Source organism: Panulirus ornatus, chromosome 26 (assembly GCF_036320965.1).
Source record: "Panulirus ornatus isolate Po-2019 chromosome 26, ASM3632096v1, whole genome shotgun sequence".
Lineage (NCBI taxonomy): Eukaryota > Metazoa > Arthropoda > Malacostraca > Decapoda > Palinuridae > Panulirus > Panulirus ornatus.
In genome coordinates, this window is record NC_092249.1 from 1,079,134 (window position 1) to 1,102,523 (window position 23,390).

The 23,390-nt window shown below is 44.3% G+C and overlaps 1 protein-coding gene across 1 annotated transcript in view; it reads left to right on the top strand.

Moving 5' to 3' along the window:
• LOC139757384 (uncharacterized) overlaps positions 1–23,139 on the top strand; it is a 120,770-nt gene extending 97,631 nt beyond the window's left edge. Inside the window, exons 2-4 of the mRNA XM_071677815.1 lie at positions 6,344–6,529; positions 8,576–8,713; positions 18,113–23,139. Coding sequence (XP_071533916.1) covers positions 6,344–6,529; positions 8,576–8,713; positions 18,113–19,597 — 1,809 coding nt within the window. The 3' untranslated portion in view covers positions 19,598–23,139. The remainder of the gene's footprint in view (positions 1–6,343; positions 6,530–8,575; positions 8,714–18,112) is intronic.
• Positions 23,140–23,390: the final 251 nt, after the last annotated feature.

The window sequence follows — 23,390 nt, forward strand, 5'->3', positions numbered from 1 at the left end:
CTTGAGGACCGTTTGTTGGGTCCTGGCGTACCGTATGGACAGGATGTTGGGTCCTGGTGTACCGTGTGGACCGCTTGTTGGTTTTGGTGTACCATGTGGACCGCTTGTTGGGTTCTGGTGTACGGCTTGGACCGATTTTTGGGTCCTTGTGTACCGTGTGAACCGCTTGTTGGGTCCTGGTGTACCGTGTGGACCCCTTATTGGGCATTGATGTACCGTGCGAATAGGTTGTTGGGTCCTTCTGAACCGTGCGAATAGGTTGTTGGGTCCTTCTGAACCGTGTGGACCGCTTTATGGGTCCTGTTGTACCGTGAGGACTGCTAACCATTCATTTTAACAGTTCTCTTAGTTCTGATACTATCTCTGTTGTCCCCTTCTGGACCTTGTGTTAATTTTTTGTGATTTTTTAAGTTCGCTGACCCAACTTGCGAAGCTTAGCCTAATACTAGTCTGGCCTGGGATGTGAACAGCTTGCTGAATATTAGCATACGCTAATGTATACCAGGAGGTGACAGTTTGTCTCACAATATATCGCAAGATGGGGCTCTGATGACAGGTGTGTCTCTTCTGCTACCGGTAATGTATTAAGACCAGTGGTCCCAAGACCTGGCCCTGCGGCACGCTGGTGACCCCAGCCAACGGTAGAACAGCCTGGTGATGGGGCAGTTCCCAGCTCAGCCTATCGTCGGAGGTGGCGATCCGACCATCTCGCTCGTTACAGCGTCCGATATCCTTAGGCAACAGACGACCCATCCGCCTTGGCTACATCAGCAGTCGACCCATCTGCTTCACTCTGAAGGTACACAAACTTACACAGGAGGAAGGGTGATGGTGTAGAGCAGTAGGCGAGTCAGGTCCTCACCCTGCATCATGTCGCCTCCTACTAACGGTACGTTAGTATGGACGTCAGGAACCAGTCCGCACCAGCATTGTATATATCAGGCTGACGAGGAACTTACCAGTTTACTGACTACATTAAACTTGGTTCATCTGGTACTGTAATGACACTTTTGGTACATAAAGACCTGCTGCTTGTTATGACCTTATCAGGTGCACATCTGACCTTCTGCCTCACTAGACGGACGACCCTCTCCCTCCTGACCTACTGACTCACCTACCTGACCTGTTGACTCACCTACCTGACCTACTGACTCACCTACCTGACCTGCTGACTCACCTACCTGACCTGTTGACTCACCTACCTGACCTACTGACTCACCTACCTGACCTGCTGACTCACCTACCTGACCTGTTGACTCACCTACCTGACCTGTTGACTCACCTACCTGACCTGTTGACTCACCTGCACTACACAACCTTAAGGCTCGACAACTGGCATTGTAAACTAGAAGGATAATAAAGATATATGGATCAATATTATTGTTGTTTTTGGGTCATTATAATACTATACATAACAATTGTTAGTTGATTCAGGTTTAGTGTATGGAGGAGGATGTGATGCCATTCCCTCTCAGTAAACCCCGTCTTAAGTTCGTAATAGAAGACTTAGTAACATAATATGTGTCATCATCGTCATCCTGATCATGTGTGGTGGCCTACCAGTCACGTACAGGATGATCCGCTGCTCTACACCATGAAGTACACTTAACCCATGTTGACCCATGTGTCTGGTGTACACCTGACCCATGTTGACCCATGTGTCTGGTGTACATCTGACCCATGTTGACCCATGTGTCTGGTGTACACCTGATCCATGTTGACCCATGTGTCTGGTGTACACCTGACCCATGTTGACCCATGTGTCTGGTGTACATCTGACCCATGTTGACCCATGTGTCTGGTGTACACCTGACCCATGTTGACCCATGTGTCTGGTGTACACCTGACCCATGTTGACCCATGTGTCTGGTGTACACCTGACCCATGTTGACCCATGTGTCTGGTGTACACCTGACCCATGTTGACCCATGTCTCTGGTGTACATCTGAGCCATGTTGACCCATGTGTCTGGTGTACATCTGAGCCATGATGATCCATGTGTCTGGTGTACACCTGACTCATGTTGACCCATGTGTCTGGTGTACATCTGAGCCATGATGACCCATGTGTCTGGTGTACATCTGAGCCATGATGACCCATGTGTCTGGTGTACATCTGACCCATGTGTCTGGTGTACACCTGACTCATGTTGACCCATGTGTCTAGTGTACACCTGAGCCATGTTGACCCATGTGTCTGGTGTACATCTGAGCCATGATGACCCATGTGTCTGGTGTACATCTGAGCCATGATGACCCATGTGTCTGGTGTACATCTGACCCATGTGTCTGGTGTACACCTGACTCATGTTGACCCATGTGTCTGGTGTACATCTGACCCATGTTGACCCATGTGTCTGGTGTACATCTGACCCATGTTGACCCATGTGTCTGGTGTACATCTGACCCATGTTGACCCATGTGTCTGGTGTACACCTGACTCATGTTGACCCATGTGTCTGGTGTACATCTGAGCCATGATGACCCATGTGTCTGGTGTACATCTGAGCCATGATGACGCATGTGTCTGGTGTACATCTGACCCATGTTGACCCATGTGTCTGGTATACACCTGACTCATGTTGACCCATGTGTCTGGTGTACATCTGACCCATGTTGACCCATGTGTCTGGTGTACACCTGACTCATGTTGACCCATGTGTCTGGTGTACATCTGAGCCATGATGACCCATGTGTCTGGTGTACATCTGAGCCATGTTGACCCATGTGTCTGGTGTACACCTGACTCATGTTGACCCATGTGTCTGGTGTACATCTGAGCCATGATGACCTATGTGTCTGGTGTACACCTGACTCATGTTGACCCATGTGTCTGGTGTACATCTGAGCCATGATGACCCCTGTGTCTGGTGTACACCTGAGCCATGTTGACCCATGTGTCTGGTGTACACCTGAGCCATGTTGACCCATGTGTCTGGTGTACACCTGACTCATGTTGACCCATGTGTCTGGTGTACATCTGAGCCATGATGACCTATGTGTCTGGTGTACACCTGACTCATGTTGACCCATGTGTCTGGTGTACATCTGAGCCATGATGACCAATGTGTCTGGTGTACACCTGAGCCATGTTGACCCATGTGTCTGGTGTACACCTGAGCCATGATGACCCATGTGTCTGGTGTACATCTGACCCATGTTGACCCATGTGTCTGGTGTACACCTGAGCCATGTTGACCAATGTGTCTGGTGTACACCTGAGCCATGTTGACCCATGTGTCTGGTGTACATCTGAGCCATGATGAACTACGTGTCTGGTGTACACCTGAGCCATGTTGACCCATGTGTCTGGTGTACATCTGAGCCATGATGAACTACGTGTCTGGTGTACACCTGCCAGAGGGAATCATCCTAGGTGGACACAGACGTCAGAAGTCAACACAAGTGGCTGGGGTTAGCAGCAAAACACTGGTCGACGGTCGGCTTCGTAAGTCCGCCCACCGGAAGCTGGCACCAGCAGACCCCAGCCTGTACAAGTCCAGGGTGTCAGGCAAGTGTGGTGGTGACGGACACACCTGTCTGTCTGTACACTTACAGGGTGGGGGCAGTGCCATACATGTCAATGTGTGTGTACATGACTGGTTTGTTATCGGTAATTTCATTACGAGTGTACATGAAAGATCGAGCCATGCGCTCTTCTTGCCTTAATGCAGGTGTTAGAAGGTTCATGTGAAGCGTCAGCCGTCCGTCAGGTGTCAGGTGGTTCATGTGAAGCGTCAGCCGTCCGTCAGGTGTCAGGTGGTTCATGTGAAGCGTCAGCCGTCCGTCAGGTGGTTCATGTGAAGCGTCAGCCGTCCGTCGTCACTGTGGTACACCACATTCCACAACCTTCAACCACAATATCCTTAAGTTACAAGCTTCGTATTCCCTGCACAACCATCCTCTCCCACAGCTCCCGCTCTTACCACTGTCTCCGCAGCCTCCTGGGGAAGGGGAGCTCATCACTTAAATTGATGGTGGGGGTATGTCTAGTCTGCTGGGGTGCCCATCAGTCTAGTCTGCTGGGGTGCCCATCAGTCTAGACTGCTGGGGGTGCCCATCAGTCTAGACTGCTGGGGGTGCCCATCAGTCTTGTCTGCTGGGGGTGCCCATCAGTCTAGACTGCTGGGGGTGCCCATCAGTCTAGTCTGCTGGGGGTGCCCATCAGTCTAGACTGCTGGGGGTGCCCATCAGTCTAGACTGCTGGGGGTGCCCATCAGTCTAGTCTGCTGGGGGTGCTCATCAGTCTAGTCTGCTGGGGTGCCCATCAGTCTAGTCTGCTGGGGTGCCCATCAGTCTAGTCTGCTGGGGTGCCCATCAGTCTAGTCTGCTGGGATGCCCATCAGTCTAGACTGCTGGGGGTGCCCATCAGTCTAGTCTGCTGGGGGTGCCCATCAGTCTAGACTGCTGGGGGTGCCCATCAGTCTAGACTGCTGGGGTGCCCATCAGTCTAGTCTGCTGGGGGTGCCCATCAGTCTAGTCTGCTGGGGTGCCCATCAGTCTAGTCTGCTGGGGTGCCCATCAGTCTAGTCTGCTGGGGTGCCCATCAGTCTAGTCTGCTGGGGTGCCCATCAGTCTAGTCTGCTGGGGTGCCCATCAGTCTAGTCTGCTGGGGGTGCCCATCAGTCTAGTCTGCTGGGGTGCCCATCAGTCTAGTCTGCTGGGGTGCCCATCAGTCTAGTCTGCTGGGGTGACCATCAGTCTAGTCTGCTGGGGGTGCCCATCAGTCTAGTCTGCTGGGGTGACCATCAGTCTAGTCTGCTGGGGTGACCATCAGTCTAGTCTGCTGGGGTGACCATCAGTCTAGTCTGCTGGGGGTGCCCATCAGTCTAGTCTGCTGGGGTGCCCATCAGTCTAGTCTGCTGGGGTGCCCATCAGTCTAGTCTGCTGGGGTGCCCATCAGTCTAGTCTGCTGGGGTGCCCATCAGTCTAGTCTGCTGGGGTGCCCATCAGTCTAGTCTGCTGGGGTGCCCATCAGTCTAGTCTGCTGGGGTGCCCATCAGTCTAGTCTGCTGGGGTGCCCATCAGTCTAGTCTGCTGGGGTGACCATCAGTCTAGTCTGCTGGGGGTGCCCATCAGCCTAGTCTGCTGGGGGTGCCCATCAGTCTAGTCTGCTGGGGTGACCATCATTCTAGTCTGCTGGAGTGCCCATCAGTCTAGTCTGCTGGGGGTGCCCATCAGTCTCGTCTTCTGGGGTGCCTATCTGTTCAGTTTCCTGGGATCTGTTAGTCCAGTCGGCTGTGGGGAGGTGCCACAGTCCCTGGCCCTCCAGAGTCTGGGTCCATCACCAACCAAATCAGCCAACATGAACACCTCACATTATTTTTTTTTTTTTCTTTTATGTGGCTGAGATAGCACGGGCAACTGGGGCCCCAAATCAAGGCCATCTCATTAACGTTATATATATATATATATATATATATATATATATATATATATATATATATATATATATATATATATATATATATATATATCGCTATGAGTCCACGGGGAAAATGGAAACACGACAAGTTCCCAAGTGCACTTTCGTGTAATAATCACATCATCAGGGGAGACACAAGAGGGAAATATAAGTCAGGTGATATACAACGAAGAGACGTAGCTAGAACGCCATTTGGTAAATATGCAATTGTCCAAGACATATGTGGTAGGAAAGCCATTGATGTGTAGATAGAATAACCTGATATACAGCAGTAAAGTGGCTGCCGAATCTTCACAAGATTTATGAACTGTGGCTGCCAGATATCGTATCATCTAAAGATACACAACTATGGAAACTTTGTGGCTGCACAGGACAACATTGTTGTGACTTAAGAATGATGGGCGATGAGCGCGACTCGCTCTTACCATTCGTAGCGCGCGCGCGCGCGTGTGTGTGTGTTGTACGTGTGTGATGGGTCAGTCATCATGCTGATGATATATGATGTATGCTGCTGGTGTGCTCATGACCACACACAACAGGCAGTTCCCTTTGTGTTACCATTACAGCCCACTGTGGCCCGGTGTTTCACAGCTCAATGATTCCCCCCACACCCACTCTCCATGTCTCAGCAGGAAGAGCCACTGTGGCCCGGTGTTTCACAGCTCATTGATTCCCCCCACACTCACTCTCCATGTCTCAGCAGTAAGAGCCACTGTGGCCCGGTGTTTCACAGCTCAATGATTCCCCCCACACTCACTCTCCATGTCTCAGCAGTAAGAGCCACTGTGGCCCGGTGTTTCACAGCTCAATGATTCCCCCCACACCCACTCTCCATGTCTCAGCAGTAAGAGCCACTGTGGCCCGGTGTTTCACGGTTCGGGTATTAATTTCAGACTAACAAGTCTTTCTCTTCCGTCAGGCGTCGCTGATGAGCCAAGACAACGCCCTCTTCCGTCAGCTGCTGACGTTGCACGAATCTATCTCGGCCCTTAAGACGACCCCACCACACCCCCACAGACCCGCGTCACCCACATCCCTCGAATCCTTCACCGAGGAAGAAGGGGACGATGATGACGACGGCGAGGAAGACGACGATGATGACCAGGTTTGAGGCTGAGGATGTACTCAAGAAGTAAATGTGTACACACACACACACACACACACACACACACACGAGAGAGAGAGAGAGAGAGAGAGAGAGAGAGAGAGAGAGAGAGAGAGAGAGAGAGAGAGAGAGAGAGAGACTTCACAAAAGAGGAAGAAAATTGGTTCTCAATAAAAGACAACTTTGGTTTCAGGAAATACAAGTAGATGACCATTCGTGTAATACTGAATGGGAAGAGTAAGTGTAGAATCTCAGGAAGTGCATAGTGGTGTTGATATATAATTGTTATAATAGTGAATGTGAGCAAATATACAGTAACAATAAAGGAACAGTCAGGAGGGTACATGGAGCAGTAAACTACATACGCAATTCTCACAAGTTATAAAGTATTAAGACTCGGGGAATGTGGATTCTCATGATGACAAAGCATGTCAGTGTGCACAGTAGAATCAAAGGAACTGAGATGTTATATATTACTGGATCTTATCTTGACACATACTAGCATGAATAATGAAAATATGACACACCATCTTATAATGACAGAACTTCATTAAGAAGTAAATTAAAAAAAGTAATGAAACCTGAGCCAGGGAACATATATAAAAGTGCATACTATATACCGCTGACCCGTAGCGCCTGCCTCACGTCATGGTTATGTTATTTATAAGGGAGCACTTCAGAACATGGATGCATTATTTACTTCATTTATAATTACTCCCAGGACCTTTTTCCAGCTGCAGCTCAAACGCTGCGCTACAATCAGTAATGGGGACTATATGGTGTATCTGTGTGTGACGCATGCACGGGCGGCATGGCATTATACCCACAAAGGTTCGACTCCTGCTCGAAGTAAGTGGTCCACAGTCCACCCACCTGTTCAAAATCTTCCAGGGGCTGGTCGATCAAATGGGTACTTAGCACAGGCTAGAATATGTGTGGGTGTATGTGTGCAAAAGTACATAAGAGTAAAGTACCGTGTATATATTTGTGTTATAAAGAAAATCTCTTTGTAACACAAATAGTTATCACATGATAGACTCCTGTGAAGGTGGCGGGCATGCCTGTAACCACAGTAATCTCTTTTTCACAAGTGACGATGATGCAGCGTCGCCAAAGTGATTTTCCACTCGAAGTGTTAACCTGGACCAGGTGGAGACTGATACACCTTTGGGCACCTTTAAACTCAATTACAGATCTTAGAGTTAAAAAAAAAAAAAAGTAAAAAGGGGGAGTGGGGGTCACTAACAAATGTCTGAATACGGAGAAGCATAGTGTTGTACACCCCAATGTTGTAACAGTGTTTAGTAGAGAAGATATGGTCCACACCCCAGTGTTGTACTGTAGGGAAGATATGGTCCATACCCCAGTGTTGTACTGTAGGGAAGATATGGTCCATACCCCAGTGTTGTACTGTAGGGAAGATATGGTCCATACCCCAGTGTTGTACTGTAGGGAAGATATGGTCCATACCCCAGTGTTGTACTGTAGGGAAGATATGGTCCATACCCCAGTGTTGTACTGTAGGGAAGATATGGTCCATACCCCAGTGTTGTACTGTAGGGAAGATATGGTCCATACCCCAGTGTTGTACTGTAGGGAAGATATGGTCCACACCCCAGTGTTGTACTGTAGGGAAGATATGGTCCACACCCCAGTGTTGTACTGTAGGGAAGATATGGTCCATACCCCAGTGTTGTACTGTAGGGAAGATATGGTCCATACCCCAGTGTTGTACTGTAGGGAAGATATGGTCCATACCCCAGTGTTGTACTGTAGGGAAGATATGGTCCACACCCCAGTGTTGTACTGTAGAGGAGATATGGGCGACACACCAGTGTTGTACTTCAGATTTTCGGCCACTGCACATATGCATAAAGTGCTAATAGAGAGAGATTCCGGAGTAGGGTACCAAACATGGTACTAGAATTAAGATTGCCAGGTTACACTGAGCTGCTAGATGCCTTATATTTTCCCATCATGGAGGAGAGAAGAGTAATGGGTGACGTGATCACAACATTTAAGTTTTTAAAAAGTACCCTTCCTCAGGTGAGAATGGGAGAGAAGACAATGAGAGGACATGAGAATCTGTCTGATGTGGACGAAGGCCTGGACACAGACCACTCCACCAGTCCCACCTCCACACTATCCTCCAGGGACTCGCACTTCTCACGCTCGTCCTCCAAGGTGAGGAATTGTACAGCCACACGCGCCACCTACCAGGTATAGTAGTATTGGGTCCTCTCTCTCTCTCTCTCTCTCTCTCTCTCTCTCTCTCTCTCTCTCTCTCTCTCTCTCTCTCTCTCTCTCTCTCTCAGGTGGTCCAGGTAAGTGTAATAAGCAAGACTTGTTGTTCCCTCCCGATGCACAGGTGAGTACTGTGAACATTATGAAGAACCAGTTATCAAGTCGCCTGCCAAATGCATTGTCATGTGTTGCCATTCCGTCTCCTGCTTTCCCACACAGGTGTATGTGGGACGTAATTATCCTTCCCCTCTCCCTGTAGTGTGTAGCAGACCCACGTGGTGGCTTGCATAGGTGCTGACTGATACCTGATGCTCCTCCTGCTCCTTCCCATGTTGTTAAGATCAACAACTGTACTACTTTCTTTATCTATTTCAACACCTGCCTTCTGTTTCATGTACATACATACATCACCAGTATTATCATGGAAGGTCATTTTTCCTCTCCTGCTCACCGAGTACATCTTGCTTCGGGTATAACTCTGCGAGACCCAGCTGCCTGATAACATTTTCACCACATCAGTTCAACTGTGTTGTGAACCATCATGTTTCGTGTTGTCTTGATATTGTGGTAAGAGTCTTTTATTGACACCTGGAATCAGACAGTAGACTTAAGTAAGCTGATAACCTTGGTTACTCATCACTACACTAGCCTAGCCTAGTCTGCTTCCAGAATTAATGTATTTCTTTCAGAGTTACAGTACATTGTTGTAGAGATCAGAGTAACTCCAGTTTTATAAATGGTCCTGCCGACCTTACATGGAGAAATTGGACCACTGGTGTTCCGTCTTCCCTCTAGACACAAGTTTTCAGAAGCAGTTATGGCCTCTGCCTCTGCCACTTCTCGTCTGGAATTCCTTTCTTCCGCAGGTCTGTGATGTGATGCACTCTTTGTGATACTTTGTCTTGCTGTTTATTCAGTGTTAGTGTCTTGCTTCCTCCACTGACCGTATCAGGGGACACCGGACAGGCCGCCATATCAGGGGGCACCTGACAGGCCACCATGTCAAGGGGTACCCGACAGGCCTCCAACTTTCATACTTAGCGTTGGTATCACTAAGATCGGCCAATGGTTCTTAACTTCCATACTTTTGGTCTGTTTATCTCATTCTTCTGTCTGACTCCATCAGTTTCTCTTCCAATACGAGGCGCCTTTTGTCATTTGCGTAACGGATGACCCTTTCTGCCGCTGGGGGTTGACCATGACCAGAGCACCAGCCTCTATTCTTAGAGATGTCAAAAGAACGAGAATTTTCATAATGTTGCGAGATTTGTTGACACTGGAACACTGGATAGCCATAATGTTAGTTTTGGGGAGTTTGTCATAATGGTGTTTGCAAGATCCTCCATTAAGTGATCGTAGTAGTGCACGGCTTTGTGTGTGTGAGTGTACGTGTTTGTGTGTACGGCGCCGCTACATGTAGGTGTCCACACATTATCTAGAGTGTCGTGTTGGCAGAGTAATGAGGCACCGATTGATGTGATGTGGCAAGGGATCTGACCTCCCATAACCCAGGAACTGTACAACTGACCTCTCCTGACCCAGGAACTGTACCACTGACCTCTCCTGACCCAGGCACTGTACCACTGACCTCTCCTGACCCAGGCACTGTACAGCTGACCTCTCCTGACCCAGGAACTGTACAGCTGACCTCTCCTGACCCAGGAACTGTACAGCTGACCTCTCCTGACCTAGGAACTGTACCGCTGACTTCTTCTGACCCAGGAACTGTACTGTTGACCTCTCCTGACCCAGGAACTGTACAGCTGACCTCTCCTGACCCAGGAACTGTACAGCTGACCTCTCCTGACCCAGGAACTGTACCGCTGACTTCTGACCCAGTGTACTGTTGACCTCTCCTGACCCAGGAACTGTACATCTGACCTCTCCTGACCCAGGAACTGTACAGCTGACCTCTCCTGACCTAGGAACTGTACCGCTGACTTCTTCTGACCCAGGAACTGTACTGTTGACCTCTCCTGACCCAGGAACTGTACATCTGACCTCTCCTGACCCAGGAACTGTACAGCTGACCTCTCCTGACCCAGGAACTGTACTGTTGACCTCTCCTGACCCAGGAACTGTACAGCTGACCTCTCCTGACCCAGGAACTGTACAGCTGACCTCTCCTGACCCAGGAACTGTACAGCTGACCTCTCCTGACCCAGGAACTGTACAGCTGACCTCTCCTGACCCAGGAACTGTACAGCTGACCTCTCCTGACCCAGGAACTGTACAGCTGACCTCTCCTGACCTAGGAACTGTACAGCTGACCTCTCCTGACCTAGGAACTGTACAGCTGACCTCTCCTGACCCAGGAACTGTACCACTGACCTCTCCTGACCCAGGAACTGTACAGCTGACCTCTCCTGACCCAGGAACTGTACCACTGACCTCTCCTGACCCAGGAACTGTACCACTGACCTCTCCTGACCCAGGAACTGTACCACTGACCTCTCTTGACCCAGGAACTGTACTGCTGATCTCTCCTGACCCAGGAACTGTACCACTGACCTCTCCTGACCCAGGAACTATACTGCTGATCTCTCCTGACCCAGGAACTGTACCGCTGACTTCTTCTGACCCAGGAACTGTGCCGTTGACCTCCCTTGACCAAGGAACTATGACTTTGACCTCTCCTGACCCAGAAACTATACCGCTGACCTCTCCTAACCCAGGAACTGTACCGCTGACCTCTTTTGACCCAGGAACTGTACCACTGACCTCTCCTGACCCTGGAATTATGACATTGACCTCTCCTGATCCAGGCACTGTGATGTTGACCTCGACCCAAGAACTGTGATATTGACCTCTTGACCCAGGAACTGATATTGACCTCCTGACCCAGGATGTGTACCGCTGACCTCTTCTGACCCCGAAACTATGACCCAGAAATTGCGACGTTGACCTCTCCTGACCCAGGAACTGTGCCGTTGACCTCCCCTGGTCTAGAAAGTGTGAGATTGACCTCTCCAGACCTAGGAACTGTGTCGTTGACCTCTCCTGACCCTGGCTTCTCTGTACAAGGAAGTGTGACGCTTATCTTCCCTAACATAGGAGCCATAATCATGATCTGCCTTAACCTAGGCACTATGACGCCGACCTCTTACGACGAAGGAACTATGAGTCTGACGTCAATTTGCCCTGATCCAGAAACTGTGACGCTGCCTTCCGCTGTCCCAGGGACTGTGACGCTGCCTTCCCCTGTCCCAGGGACTGTGACGCTGCCTTCCCCTGTCCCAGGAACTGTGACGCTGCCTTACCCTGTCCCAGGAACTGTGACGCTGCCTTACCCTGTCCCAGGGACTGTGACGCTGCCTTCCCCTGTCCCAGGAACTCTGACGCTGCCTTCCCCTGTCCCAGGAACTGTGACGCTGCCTTACCCTGTCCCAGGAACTGTGACGCTGCCTTACCCTGTCCCAGGAACTGTGACGCTGCCTTCACTGGGCCAGGAAGTGTTATGGTACCGCCACTGGTAGTAGTAACACAGTAAGTCTGCTAGCCACCATCACGTGATCCTGGTTAAAGGAGACCGACATTGACCGGTACGTCAGGCGCATCACTTCACTGATACAACAAAAATATAAATCTTCCAAGAAAGAAAACGGCAGCAACAAGTTTTACTTTGTGCGACATTAACAGTCATGGTTGCCTGCTTATTCCTAGATTACTTTTTCAGTAATTTTACCAGTGTTTGCTTTGTATGCAACTGAACAATCACATTTGATTTTTCCCTAAAGTATTATGAAACTGATGTGTCCCTATAGTGACTGTTTACCAGTTTGATTTTTTTCAGTACTAGTAATGTGTGCGACTGGCGAGTGCGGCGGTATATACCAGCGGAAGACTGGCATTACACAGTGCATGTTATGCTACCCTAAACATTATCATGATGGCCTCTAGGTTGTGGCTGGACATATCTGGTTAATGAAGCAGGAGAGAACGACAGTGGATGTGATTGTGTGAGGAGGGAATAGTGTACGTAGTGTATAATCACGTTACACTAGGTGGGGCGCCTTCCCCCTCTCCTCATGTTTCCAGGCTCGTACTCATGAATCTTCTCATAAGCACTCCTGTCTTTAGTATAAATATCAGACGGCATCTTTACATTTTCCTATGTATTAAACCTAATAAGTTCAGCAATATACCTTAGATTTAAATTAATGCTGTGTCCTTTGTAGTTTTGTTTAACTTGAGTTTCATTACGCAAGGTAAGACTATTAATGTTGTATAGGTTGTAATGTTAATAACTCCTTTGTATAAAACATATTGTTAAGGATTACTAGCTGTGTCGGTTAATAATGTTTTGTCTTAACCCCCACACTTTTGACTCTTGTAGGGAGACGCCAGCCGTCATCTGCTTAATGTAATACATCTATAAACTAGTCTTGAATATCAGAATGTTAGTACCATTTTAAGTTTGGCAGCAGTAGGTCTACCTGGTAGAGAATGTAGATGTAATTGTAAAGTTATTGAGGTGCCGTCGAGCTAGTAGGGTAGTTTAGCTTGCTTCATTCCAGGCTCTACACACTAGCCCGGACTCCAGCCCCACGCACCACGCCTTCCACAGGGCCATTACCAGTCCACACGCGGCCCATCACAGCCAATTGGATTCCGCAGGCCCGGCCAACTTGGCCTTCATGCGCTCTCGCAAGTCATACGCCCCTACTGCCCGCAACCGTCGACGGTCGTCTTCGGCGCATCTGACGATGCGGAGAGACCATGAAGGCCAATGTGTGCCATGTGGGAGTGGGGCGGTGTTAGAAGCCAGTACTGGTGTCAGCCTAAGCATCCCGGCTCACCGCCCACGCTCCAGCTCTGCCGTCACGTCTACCCTGTACCCGAAGAATACGGTGACAACGGAGCGACCCATCTACCGGGAGGCACTCATTATGTAACGGTATGACCACAATTGCTTCCACCAACACCTCACCAACTATACTAGCACCGGGACAGATCTACTCACCGAATACCTTAGTCCTTCACTTTACTCACTATACTAACTGTAATTTTCGCGCACACGTTTTATGCTAATGTTTTGCGAATTTCCATTCTGCCTTTTGAAGTTCCATTCTTACTGCATAGCCTTCTTTACTTAGATGTTTTACATTCTTACTTGTGTGAATGGTGGTTGTAGCCTGCTGTTATGCCGTCATCAAATGTCCCGTTCTACTGACAACGTGGCACCGGCAGGTCTGTGTTGTTAGTGCCTCTCTTCCTCTTACAGAAATAAACAGCCAAGAATTAAGGTTATGTTAAAGTCTTGGATCACCGTTGCCATCTTAGCTCTTCCCCTTAGGGATATTCCAATAACCAATCGTTAGAATGGTAACCCTCAGAATACTAGCATTACTTACATGGTGTAAGTATTGCCTGTAGTATTGTCATGAGTCGATAATGATGATCACTTGTACCATAAGTGGTGGGAAATTTGAAAAGCAAACCTTGTGGCCGTATCATGTGCGACTTACCTGAGGGAAAGTAACTGGTTTCCCTCGTTTGCAACTTCCTGTACCCATTATCGGATACTTTCATGTAAAATGCATTCGTGTCAAGCTTTACACTCGTGCCAAGGGACACACTTACATCAAGGGGTATACTCATGGCGAGATATATTCAAGAGACTCCTCATATCAAGGGATACACTTATACTAATGGCCACGTCCATGTCAAATGGTACACTTGTGCCGAGATACATTCAAGAGCTATCCTCATATCAGGCGTTACTTTCACGTCAGGAGGTGCACGATACATTCATGCTCAGGGATACCCCTCATATCAGGGGATACTTCCACGTTGCTGAATGTTTTTATGCCAAGGGGATAAGCTTATATCAAGGGATAAACTCATATCGAGGGTGATTTGGTGTTAAGGGATACACTCATGGAGTACTTATACTGTAAGGGGATATACTCATGTATTAGAGATGAGCTTTTAATAGAAATTGCAAATAATTGATTTTTGCTGATTAAATGGGCTAGACTTTTTCATTGTATAAGTGTAGGTGTGGTTCTTGAAAGTTTCCAGTTGTAACTATCTAGCTGTGTATCTCTCTGATGCCTGTTCCATTTGGAAATTCCCTCGAAGGGGTGGCCACGGCAACAGTCTCCATAACTAAAGAACTTGTGCTGCCTCTTAGCTGTAACAAGATGTGTGTTTGTGGGCTTGTGTACTATGTATGGTGTAACAAGATGACTTGATCAGATGTTAACAGTTTTAGATGAAAATGAGGAATCAAATTGAAGATAATGAAAAGCGTCATGAGATGAAAGAGGAACATGAGGATCTGAAAATGTAGTGAGTGGGTGTGAACAAAGTTCATGGAATTCAGGAAGAGGGAAATTCATTAAAAAGTAAATAAGATCAAATTGGTATTTTCTGTCCCAAAGGCTGTTCAAGCTAAAGTAAATTACTCTCTCACATACAGAATGTACTGAAAATAGTAAATAGTGGACAGAGGAGTGCATAAGAGCAATTGAAAATAGTCAACAGAGAGATGCAAAAGGAGCAATTGTAGTAGCTGATCAAATACATGCAAAGCATTAAGATTGATGTAGTGGAACATAGACCTGTGAGTTTTACAGACCTAAATGGGATATCAAGTAAAGCCGAAAAAGAAAATTATGCACAGTTAGAGATGGATTAATGAAGATGTATGGTGTGGTTGATGAAATATAGGATCAGAGCTTGTTTTCTAAACAAGGAAGATTTTTACAGATGGTCATAGACAAAGGAGCTGACAATTGAACACTGAAGGATCTAGCTGAACAGTGGATGGCACCAAAATTAGAAAGATTAATAAAAAAGGAGATTGATAGAAGTAAATAAAAGATTATTTTTTTGTCAAGATCATGCACCAGATAAAGAATATAGGGGGAAAAAAAAAAAAGGAATGCTCAGTAGTACATTAAAGGAGGCTACAGAATTGCTTTGTTTAGAGATGAAGAAGAATTGGTGGTTATAATCAAGACATAAAGGGGATAACCAGTTATGGGTATGTTTAATTTGTAGTCGTTTAGCTCTGCGGTGATTATATAGGTACAATCCATCCAACCTTCCATTTTATTTAACATGGAGCTCACTTTCGAAGAAATCTAAGTGTGTGTGTATGTGTGTTGTTGGGGAAGGTCACTCCCTTCTCTGGCAAGGTAGGTCACAGCTAATGCTTCCTCTGCATATCCCTTTTACTAATATTATGTACTCAAACTAACTTTGCAATAAAATGGTGTGATGAATATTAATTTACATATATTAGATATATTATTGGTTGTCTCGGACTTGCTTTCATTACTAACAATGTTTACTTCTTTTACGTTACCATGAATTAGTAAGGTCTGTCAGGCTGCTGTGTCAGAGATTGTAAACCTGACTTGTATAAAGATATAACCAGTATTGTTATTTTTTCAACTTGAACTGTTAACCTTCATCGTGCCTTTCTCTTTGCAACCAAATTTTGATAAAACTGGACTGGCAATACACACTGAACTGTAATCACATATAGTTCCTTTTTTCCCATTTTGTTCTTACAGTGAAAGTCACCAGTTTTGGGAATATAACTGGCTTGTAGCAACATATATGTCATGCTTGTTGAATAACCAGATAGGTAAATCATACCCCTAAAAGAGTGGCTGCATCTGGAGTGGTTACTTACTAGCAGGACCAGTACATTTCTGGCCATATCCTCCCATGAGGCTCCATTGCACAAACCAACAGAGACATATGACACCATCTGGCCTTACTGCCACATGGGCTCACCAGCAGGACCAGTACCCTTCTGGCCATATCCTTCCATGAGGCTCCATTGTACAAATCAACAGAGACATATGACACCATCTGGCCTTACTGCCACATGGGCTCAGAGTTAGTATGTCTTAGCCAAACAGTCTCAACTGTGAGTACCTTGGTAACTTCTTCAGCAGTAGGTGTAGGAGAATTGCCTCTTCCATATGTCTTCCACTTGCCTTATGTTGACTCTGTGGTGAGACTGGTCTATCACCAACTACTACAATGATGATAGACTTAATACTTGGTCAAAAGACACTCCAGTCACATTCAACTTTGGAGAATTCACTTGTTCACTGCATGGTAACGTCCTTTGGCATTAATTTTATTTGTATAATATCATAGAGGCATTATACTAGCAAGAATAGCTTTGGTGTACTAAAGAGACAGAGGTCAGAGAGAGCCAGACCAGGAGGTAAGTGCCACCAGAGGATATGTTACATGAGTGGGTCCTGCAGAGCATGACATTCATTCACACTCAGTCTGTAGTGCTCATGTGTAATGCACCGAAACCATTGCTCCCTATCCATATCCAAGCTCCACAGACCTTTCCATGGTTTACCCCAGACGTTTCATATGCCCTGGTTCGGTCCACTGATGGCACATCAACCCTGGTATACCACATTGTTCCAATTCACTCTATTCCTTGCACGCCTCTCACCCTGTATGTTCAGGCCCCGATTGCTCAAAGTCTCTTTTCACTCCTTCCTTCCACCTCCAATTTGGTCTCTCGCTTCTCCTTATTCCCTCCACCTCTGACTCATATATCCTCTTTGTCAATCTTTCCTCGCACATTCTCTCCATATGTCCAAACCATTCAACACACCCTCTTCTGCTACCTCAACCACACATTTTTTATTTCCACATATCTCTCATCCTTTCATTTCATCCTTTTATTACTTAATCAAACCTCCTCATACCACATACTGTCCTCAAACATTTCATTTCCAACACATCCACCCTCCTCTGTACGACCCTATCTATAACCCATGCCTCGCAACCATATAAAATTGTTGGAACTACTATTCCTTCAAATATACCCATTTTTGCTCTCTGAGATAATGTTCTCTCCTTCCACACATTTTTCATTACTCCCAGAACCTTCACCCCCTCCCCCACCATGTGACTCGCTTCCGCTTTCTTGGTTCTCTTCGCAGCTAAGTCCACTCCGAGATGGGTAAAACCCTTCACTTCCTCCAATTTTTCTCCCTATAAGCTTTCATCCTAATTAACTTCTCCCTCAACCCTGCTGAACCTAATAACCTTGCTCTTATTCACATTTACTCTCCACTTTCTCCTTTCACACACTTTTCCAAACTCAGTCACCAACCTCTGCAGTTTCTCACTCAAATCAGCAACCAGAGCTGTATCATCGGCGAACAACAGCTGACTCGCTTTCCAGGCCCTCTCATCCCCAATAGACTGCATACTCACCCCTTTCTCCAAAACTCTAGCACTTACCTCCCTAACCATCCCATCCATAAACAAATTAAACAAACATGGGGACATCACATACCCATGTTCAGTTTTGTAGTACTGTAGTATATGTTTCCTTTTCAGGTCCAGTGCAATAGAGCACACCACAACTTCGTTACCGTGACCCACACATTCACCAAGACTGGTAACAAAATTGCCAATGCTAACAATAACAATGGTATCAAGAATGACTTGGACATCAAACATGGGAGTAGTAGTACCATAGAAGAAAATGTTTTTGAAAAATGCAACAACACTACTGCCACAAACTTTACAAGCAAAAAAAATAACAGAAGATTCAACATTACAACTAATGAGGACTTTAAGATCAACATTACCATTAATAATGATAATGAATCATCTTTCTCGAACGGTACCTCTCAGTGTTCAGTCAGCACTTCCAAGAGCAGTTGTTATTTTCCTACTAGTGATCCAGATACCAGAAACCGAAACACTGATAAGACATTTGTTGGTAGCCTTAGAAATCCATGTCTTGGAGAATGGCATTTTGTTCGTACCAAAGTTTCTATTCCGCCATCTTCTAGGAATAGGAATCATAGTGCCCGTCCTGAGTCTTTCAGGCTCTCCTCAGATATGGCCACCTACAACCGAGTGCTCCTTAAAGCCAGGTCCTTTGCTGGAGCATCTCTGAGAGAATCCTCAACCTACAGGAATAATGCACAGAGAAATTTTACCAGGACATCCCTAAGGGAGGATAAGCTGTCTTTTCAGAGACAAATGAAATGTTCCCCAGAAAATGCTTTGAATAAGCTGGAATGTGTGCAAGGCAGGCTTTCTAACTCCAGTAAGTCCCTTTCAAAAAATTGTGCTTTTGAGTCCTTTTCAGATATTTGTACAGTTTTCAATTCTAAGCCATATACTGTCAATTGCATAAAAGCTGATGATGAATATCATGATCTTGAGCTTGCTGCTAAGGAAGATAACAGTGTTGGTGGAAAATTTGATGAAATGCATACATTTCCAAAGGCAACTAACTTAAAGGTACTCAACACCTTCACAAGGAACAAGCACTTGAAACAGAATGAAGACTGTTGGAAGCCAAGAAATTCCGAGCCCCTTGCATTAGAAAGTATAGCAGATAGTGACAGTTGTGTAAAAAAAGATGACTGTTACTGTAGTAAAGCTAACAACACTGTTAATGAGAACACATTATTACCAACTGAGCTAAATCTGTCAACCCCTGCCACCACTTTGTATAAAAGAGAGCCTACTGGATCTACATACCTACCAATTAAAAACAGTCATATGATCCCTGTTTCAACTCTTTATAAAGGCTCCCAAGAACTGCAGAAACTTCCAACACAATCCTTCACAGGCATGTTAACTCTTTGTCCAACAGTTTCCTCAAGCCAGACATTACCAAGAGAAGTTCTTAATGACCACATATCCATGAAGAGTACCTCAAGTTTTAAAATTTCACATGGTAATAAATTAGATAAAAGGGCACATGCAAGCCATGATGGTTATGTTTTCTGTTTCTCAAGTGACAGAGGCCTAAGAACATCGTCGAAAGTAAAACCTAAATCAAAGCAAGAAGTATTTGTTTGATTATGGTTGCTTTATCGTAGTCTTTTAAACATAGACTTTTATCTCGGTAGAATCACCCTAGCGTATCTGTAGTTTTGATATTGTTTTTAGTTTGAATATGTCAGTAAAACACTTGCATACATGACCATCCATTCCAAGGCCACCTAGCATGGATAGAGGATGAGAGCTGTTTATTTGTTTACCCTGAAGCAAGACTCAACAAACTTGGAGTGATTTGTGTAGACAACCTGATCAGGCAATACTTTGTATCCATCCACAGACATGCATGTTTCTTAACAATGGTTGAAGCTGATATCATGCCATCAAGTTGTTATTATATTATACAAATGTATATTGACATCCTATTTAATCTATGCTTCATGTATACATGGAGAAAATGTTTGTATGCGTGAAGTTAATATCAGCAGACTTGTTATAAAATTTCTGGTCCAGCCATACTTATGCTTACTTTCTCTCCACGGTTCCTCAGTAACTGAATGTAGGTGCTTCTTCTTGAGAGCTACATGAGGCTAGTTTTGCAAGAGATAATTTCTGTAAATATAGAGTATAAACTGTATTTGTGCAGATTTCATTGATGCATATTCTTTTGTTTTATTCCTTAAGAAAATATTCCAATTTAATACTGGTGCTACACTGAATAATACTGTATGCTGTACAAATATTAGTGTAAATACTTTTTTCAGAAATATTGCATATAGACTTGGTAAGTGTAATTACTGCACTGCATAAAAATACAATTAAATTGCATTTATACTAGGAAAAAAGTCCTAAATGGCATCTGCCATGCACCTCTGTTAAACCTTAATAATTGTGACACAAATTATCCTCAGTCTCCCCATTATGATAGGTCAAAATCACAAATTATGGTAGTAGTCTAGATTTCTTGAAAAATACCAATTTCTTACTGCAAATTTCTGTCATGTTTGCCATGTTCAAAAGTATATGTACAACACCTTGTCATATCACCACAAAATCTGGGAGATGTAATTGTAACGTGTTAATATACTTCATTTAGAGAAGGGTCAGGAGGGGAGTAGATGTCACCTTGAACAGTTGATGCTGCAGAACTTGCCATATGCATATATATTTTCTTCTGGATATCAGTTTTTAAGAGGCATTGAATTTATTGTTAAGCCAATGCTTCATGAATCTAGAAAATGTGCTGTTCTTGTATAAACTCAAATATTGTTAGTGGAGCAGCATGAGCAGGTAATGAATATTACTGTGATTGTACAGTTTGCAATATTTTTTGGTAGCCTGAGGCTAGCCTGGGCTGTGAAGGTAGAAGACCCCCAAAGATTACCCCAGGTATCAATCAATTTTTGTAGTAATCTTTTTAAGGGAGATCACTGTTGCATCACAGTAGTTAACTTGGTTTGAAAGATGTATCCAATTTCATTTTTAGAAGCTGAATGTGCTGTTTAGGACAGTTGCTAATTTGCTTGGATACAGCAATTCCTTACTCAAGGTTTAAGGTTTAAGGTCATATAATGCAAACAAACAACTGCTCTTTATAATGTCATTTTTTGTAGTTCCTTTATCATTCTAAGGATAAAAAAAGAATACCTGATAATCATGGTGAAACAAAAAAATCTACATTGTAAATCTGGTTTTACATAATTATCCATAATTTTTGTAAATGTCTTCACAGTATTTTAATACTTTTAACCCTTACATGGTCAGATAATACTATGTGACTTCATAAAAAGGTCCAAATTAGCCTTGTTCCTGTTAAATTTTAACTGTGAGTTTGCTCTTTCTGTGCCAGTAAAACTAACGCACTTCAGAAACTACCCAAGCCTTCACTTATCGTCAATACAAGGTAAATGATGACAGACCGTGAGGTTCTATATTTAATGGATCAGTGACTCTTAAACAGATTTTGTATTATTTTGTGATGGCAGTGGTTACTGGGGGACTGTATGAAGAGAATTAATCACGGATCCTTGTAGTAAGCAAGTGGAAGGGAAAGCAGTTGATATTGCCATAAAATGATGTAAGTTGTGCATGCATGTGAGGGAATAGGGGATACTATTGCATTTTTTTTTTTCAAATTAGGTACTGCCTTAGAAATGTGTCAATTTAAAATTTCATTCAGAGGCAGAGTTATGATTACCAGTCAATATTCTAGGGTCTCAAATCAAATTTGATAATTAGGTCACATATAGGTCTGGTTTGAAGCAGTTGCTAAAACAACTAACATATGTACAAGTTATCTATTTATAATAAGTTTCCTTAGTTATTACCTTCTATTCTTTTTAAAGTTTTTATTACCTATTCTCAAGATGATTAAAAACTGTTACACTTGCATGAATCAATATATGTTTCATATAGGTTTTTCATAAATGATTACTGTGCTCGTGTGAATCATATTCTAATTTAATTTGATTGCTATACAGTGGATGTTGGTGTTGCCAGACTCTGCCTGCATGTGATTACACTGTGAAAGAAAAGCCATTCTCAGCAAGGTTGTATCATCAGCAGTAGATGTAAAGGAGTAGAATCTTGTCTAAGAACTCATTCCAAAGAAGAATATGATATCCCTGCTTCTGATTGGAGCATGTACTTGAAGCTGCAGAGGCCCCATAAGAGGAGCAGTAGGATTGTGTCATTAATAATTATAAAAAGTGGATATTTTTATTGTCTTTTTCAAGAATAATGAAACTGACACAATTGCAAATATCACTGATATGGGCTCAGTTGTTAAATTTGGCGGTGCACCAGAATCTGGTTACATGTAAAGGGTGCCTAAAGTTCTATTCTACCTGGTAATCATTGCTATAATCCAAAAGAATTGCACTTTGAGTGTTCACAATCATTTAACTAGGTTTCTTTAAGCAATAATTTTACTATTCATCCCCTAATTTTGCCAAAATTGCTTCAAAAATACTTTCAAGACTAATAATATGTCATTAGTATTTTTATAATTTTTTCAGTATCCCTGCTCAAAAAAAGTAATGAAAAATTTATATTCTTGCAAGACTTTTCAGTGGCTACGTGTCTTCCAAGGAAAAATAAAAGATCTTGCTAACTAGGAGTTCTTGATTTGGCTTCCTAATTGCTCTCCATGTGATATAAGCGATTGGTCCATAGCCTTGACCTAGATAAAGTGAAATTTTTATCTAAGGCATAATGGGGATCAGAGACTTGGACAATCTGCAATTTACACATTTTGTCTTGCACCCTGAGCAGGCTATGGTGCATTTGCAATTTTTTTTATATAAGTTAGTATTTATTAACTATTTCAAATTTTCCTTATGCAACTCTTCATTCATTTTCAGATAAAAGATCTCATTCCAAATGTTTCATGTGGCTATAAATCCGGTTTATAAGCCTTAGGTATTTCTTTATATTCAACTAACTGAAAACTTGTAACCAATGTATATATTATTCTTTTAAATATGGAAACTTATCAACATATTCCATGTCTAGTTACAGTAACTAGAAAGATCTTGTAAATACAAAAATGTAATCTATGTACATTAATGCTTTAAGGTTGTATATTGTTGTGCTGAATGAAATAATAAATGTAGCAGATGAAACTAGGTTTTTAAGTTATCCCATTTCCAGTTTTGAGAACATACTGTTGCCCCTATAGCAAAGCCAAGCCACCTAAACTGATGATGTGGATACAACATAACATGAATTATGATAAAAATGTAAGTTTCCAAAATTGAAAAATATTTTCTGAGGAATTGTTCAATGTGCCTGAGCGACATTCACTATTTTTATCATCATTTATTATTATTATTATTATCATACTTTGTTGCTGTCTCCCGCGTTAGTGAGGTAG